Source organism: Volvox carteri (assembly GCF_000143455.1).
Source record: "Volvox carteri f. nagariensis unplaced genomic scaffold VOLCAscaffold_116, whole genome shotgun sequence".
NCBI lineage: Eukaryota > Viridiplantae > Chlorophyta > Chlorophyceae > Chlamydomonadales > Volvocaceae > Volvox > Volvox carteri.
Window position 1 is genome coordinate 48,542 of NW_003307659.1, and position 4,768 is coordinate 53,309.

The 4,768-nt window shown below is 47.0% G+C and overlaps 2 protein-coding genes across 2 annotated transcripts in view; one reads left to right on the forward strand and one right to left on the reverse strand.

The window, feature by feature from the left end:
- The window catches only part of VOLCADRAFT_70247 (uncharacterized protein), a gene marked incomplete at both ends in the record, with an annotated part of 30,349 nt that extends 27,833 nt beyond the window's left edge, over positions 1–2,516 (reverse strand). The window contains one exon of the mRNA XM_002958976.1: positions 2,353–2,516. Within this exon, the coding sequence (XP_002959022.1) occupies positions 2,353–2,516 (164 nt within the window). The remainder of the gene's footprint in view (positions 1–2,352) is intronic.
- Positions 2,517–3,484: 968 nt separating this feature from the next.
- Positions 3,485–4,768, forward strand: part of VOLCADRAFT_100383 (uncharacterized protein) — a gene marked incomplete at both ends in the record, with an annotated part of 10,782 nt that continues 9,498 nt past the window's right edge. The window contains 2 exons of the mRNA XM_002958973.1: positions 3,485–3,549; positions 4,281–4,290. Of these exons, the coding sequence (XP_002959019.1) occupies positions 3,485–3,549; positions 4,281–4,290 (75 nt within the window). The remainder of the gene's footprint in view (positions 3,550–4,280; positions 4,291–4,768) is intronic.

Consider the following 4,768-nt stretch of genomic DNA (forward strand, 5'->3'; position numbering starts at 1 on the left):
AGTTGCGTAGTTGGGCGCAAACTAGTTCATGACTTGGAGAGTGGGGGCCGTGTGGGTCGCGATCCCCATGTTATAGCCGTAGCTCATATGAAATGAGCGGAGGCCTATCCCGAGTTCGATGGTTGTCCGGTTGTCTGTAGCCGTAGCTCATATGAAATGAGCGGAGGCCTATCCCGAGTTCGTTCGATGGTTGTCCGGTTGTCTGTCCGGAGCGTTTTGGAAAATCCGGGTCGGGAGCGTGCCGTACGCGCTTAAGACCGCGCCGTAAAGAACGGAAGGTCGCCGGTTCGATCCCTACCGCGATTATGTTCTATGTTCCATATAAGTGCATATATGCATATATGTATATGCGATATGCAATATATGCAGCGATTTGCGATATGCAGCGATATGCAATTTGCGATATATGCGATATGCGGTATGTGATATGCGATATGCCATATGCAGCGATATGGGATATGCGATATGCAATATGCAATATGCGATATGCAATATGCGATATGCAATATGCGATATGCGATATGCGATATGCAATATGCAATATGCGATATGCAATATGCGATATGCAATATGCGATATGCAATATACGATATGCGATATGTTATACATATGCGCATGCATCTGCATTATGCAAGCATATTCAGTCTGCAAGCATGTGCCATATGCGATCTGCAAGCATATGGATATGCAATATGCAATATGCGATATGCAATATGCAATATGCGATATGCAATATGCAATATGCGATATGCAATATACGATATGCGATATGTTATGTATATGCGCATGCATCTGCATTATGCAAGCATACGCAGTCTGCAAGCATACGCATATGCAATCTGCAAGCATATGCAATCTGCAAGCATACGCCATTATGCGATCTGCAAGCATATGCCATTATGCGATCTGCAAGCATATGCCATTATGCGATCTGCAAGCATATGCCATTATGTGATCTGCAAGCATATGCCATTATGCGATCTGCAAGCATATGCCATTATACGATCTGCAAGCATATGCCATATGCGATCTGCAAGCATATGCGATCTGCAAGCATATGCCATTATGCGATCTGCAAGCATATGCCATATGCGATCTGCAAGCATATACCATATGCGATCTGCAAGCATATGCCATATGCGATCTGCAAGCATATGCGATCTGCAAGCATATGCGATCTGCAAACATATGTGATCTGCAAGCATATGCGATCTGCAAGCATATGCGACGTGCAAGCATATGCGCTCTGCAAGCATATGTGATCTGCAAGCATATGCGATGTGCAAGCATATGAATCTGCAAGCATATGCGCTCTGCAAGCATATGGGATGTGCAAGCATATGCGATCTGCAAGCATATGCGATGTGCAAGCATATGCGATGTGCAAGCAAATGCGCTCTGCAAGCATATGCGATCTGCAAGCATATGCGATGTGCAAGCATATGTGCTCTGCAAGCATATGTGATCCGCAAGCATATGCGATCTGCAAGCATATGCGGTATGCAAGCAATGCAGTATGCAAACATATGCGATCTGCAAGCAAATGCGATCTGCAAGCATATGCGGTATGCAAGCAATGCAGTATGCAAACATATGCGATCTGCAAGGAAATGCGATCTGCAAGCATATGCGATCTGCAAGCATATGTGATCTGCAAGCGTATGTGATCTGCAAGCATATGTGATCTGCAAGCATATGCGATGTGCAAGCGTATGCGATCTGCAAGCATATGCAATGTGCAAGCATATGCGATGTGCAAGCATATGCGATCTGCAAGCATATGCAATGTGCAAGCATATGCGCTCTGCAAGCATATGTGGTCTGCAAGCGTATACGATGTGCAAGCAAATGCGATGTGCAAGCATATGCGATCTGCAAGCATATGCGATGTGCAAGCGTATGCGATCTGCAAGCATGTGTGATCTGCAAGCATATGTGATCTGCAAGCATATGCAATCTGCAAGCATATGCAATGTGCAAGCATATGGGATGTGCAAGCGTATGCGATCTGCAAGCATATGTGATCTGCAAGCATATGTGATCCGCAAGCATATGCGATCTGCAAGTATATGCGATGTGCAAGCGTATGCGCTCAGTAACAAAAACACGAAAGCATTAAAGCATGGAAACGTGAAAACCATCGCAGGACTCGAACCTGCTGTCCAGCAAGTGCTATGCTATGCTACGCTATGCTATGCTATGCTATACTATGCTATGATATGCTATGCTGCGCTACACTACACTATGCTATGCTATGCTATGCTATGCTATGCTATGCTGCGCTATGCTATGCTATGCTATCTGCAAGCATATGCAGTATGCAAGCATTTGTAATCTGCAAGCATATGCAACCTGCAAGCATATGCCATATGCGATCTGCAAGCATATGCCATATGCGATCTGCAAGCATATGCCATATGCGATCTGCAAGCATATGCGATCTGCAAGCATATGCCATATGCGATCTGCAAGCATATGCCATATGCGATCTGCAAGCATATGCGATCTGCAAGCATATGCAATGTGCAAGCATATACGCTCTGCAAGCATATGTGATCTGCAAGCGTATGTGATCTGCAAGCATATGTGATCTGCAAGCATATGGGATGTGCAAGCATATGCGATCTGCAAGCATATGCGATCTGCAAGTGTATGCGCTCTGCAAGCATATGGGATGTGCAAGCGTATGCGATCTGCAAGCATATGCGATGTGCAAGCATATGCGATCTGCAAGCATATGCGATCTGCAAGCATATGCGATCTGCAATCAGATGCGATCTGCAAGCATATTATGCGATGTGCAAGCATATGCGATGTGCAAGCATATGCGATGTGCGAGCATATGCGATGTGCGAGCATATGCAGACCGTACCCGAGAGAGAGCTACGGCCCCCTCGGGACCGCAGGGACCGCGCCTCGTTAAGGGGTCTGACTAGCAATCAGATGGGATCTCCCGCATAGGTTCGAATCCTGGCGACCGCGTCCGGTGGAGAAAGTATCTGGCCAATTTTAAGACGTGGGGGCAAGAGTGCAATGAAGTAACACGTGTTAGACCAGTGCACGTGAAGACCTGCAGGACACTCTCTACTTGAATGCATTATCAACACCAAAATATAGAGTATATGCATGTAGCTCTGCAGCTGACTGAGAAATCTCTGCTGGGTCTGAAGAACAACCTAAAATGAAGAGGGTGCTGAACCGTACCATCAGGTGTTATGGATGCTAGACCTTGAAAAATTGCTGGAACGTTTCAGCAAAGAACTTGGCACGGCTGACAAGGATGAAGATGCCGCAAAACACTGGTGAAGGCGTAGGAACTGCCAGGCTAGTTGTCACAGATGAAGCTTTACCCCCTTCAGCTATTAGATAGGATTGTAAGTATACACAATGCCCCTGGCAGGCACATACTGTTGCGTGGATGGGCTGGAGAATGCCAGGGTGTATCTACATGCGCTCATTGCCTACCTACCTCCCTGCTGCATCTATGATTCCCGACCACCTGCCTGCCTGGCTATCTGCCTGCCTGCATCGGTATGTTGGCTACGCCAGGTGGGAGCCAAATACAGGTGTTGCCATCAAGCAACCAAACAAGCATCAAGCAGCACTCACGGGGCGTATACTTGGTACCGGTGTTGCAATGCAATATAGGGCTGTCCCTTCAGAAGCAAGTGTAACACAAATGACTGAAGCAAGCCAATCTAAATTTAAAAAGTTGTCGCTTGCCTGTCCAGATGACGTAGATGTTTTGGTCGCGGTAATAATTGCTGGCCCCGGGGGTGGGTGGAAACTCCCTCGTCCTGTCTGAGTGTCAGAACCGTGAAACCCATGCAACCCTCAGCAATCCCATCGAGGCCACCTTTCAGCTCGCGCTGAGATTTGAACTCAGGTCGGTGGATTCAGAGTCCACAGTGCTAACCACTACACCACGCGAGCAGTGTACTGCATGTACGACATCTTAATCCTAATCATAATGACCCAGTACAGTACTTCCGTAACGCAACGCACAACACGCCGTTCTGCCGCCTATCTACCTACCTTCCTAGTGTTGCTGTGGAAATATTGGAGTGACACAATGTTTTGGTCCGGCAAGCAATCCATTTTTGGCTGTTGGAGAGGCGGGCACCCGGGTATATATTAGAGGCCTCTAGGGGGCCAGATTTCTTTGTCCAGGGTTCGTGAACGTTGGTGCATGCCTATCTGCTGCATCTACCTACCTGCTGCATCTATGACTCCCGACGACCTGACTGCCTGGCTATCTGCCTGCCTGCATCGGTATGTAGGCTACGCCAGGTGGGAGCCAAATACAGGTGTTGCCATCAAGCAACCGAACAAGTTGCACTCACAGGGCACATACTTGTACTTTTGTTGCAACCAAATACAAGGCTGTCCCTTCGTAAGCAACTGCAAGGAGCTACAGATTTGTAACAAATAACTGAAACAAGCCAAGCTCTCAGAAACAGGGCAAAGGCAGGCACCTACACTGGCTGTTCACCCACAATTCGTTGGATATTGCTCGGCCAGATGCAACTGGGCCGCATATGTCCAGCTAGGTCTGCCAGGATGTGACGCACATCGATGTGATATGAAAGGATACTTCTACACATACCAAGATAACCACAAACGTTGTTGCAAGTGTATTTCAAAGTTGTGTACACACTTTGTGTACGTACTCACATAGTTGGATAGTTGTGTACTCATATAGTTGGGTAGTTGGGTAGTTGGGCAGTTGGGTAGTTGCATAATTGTGTAATTGCATAATTGTGTAGTT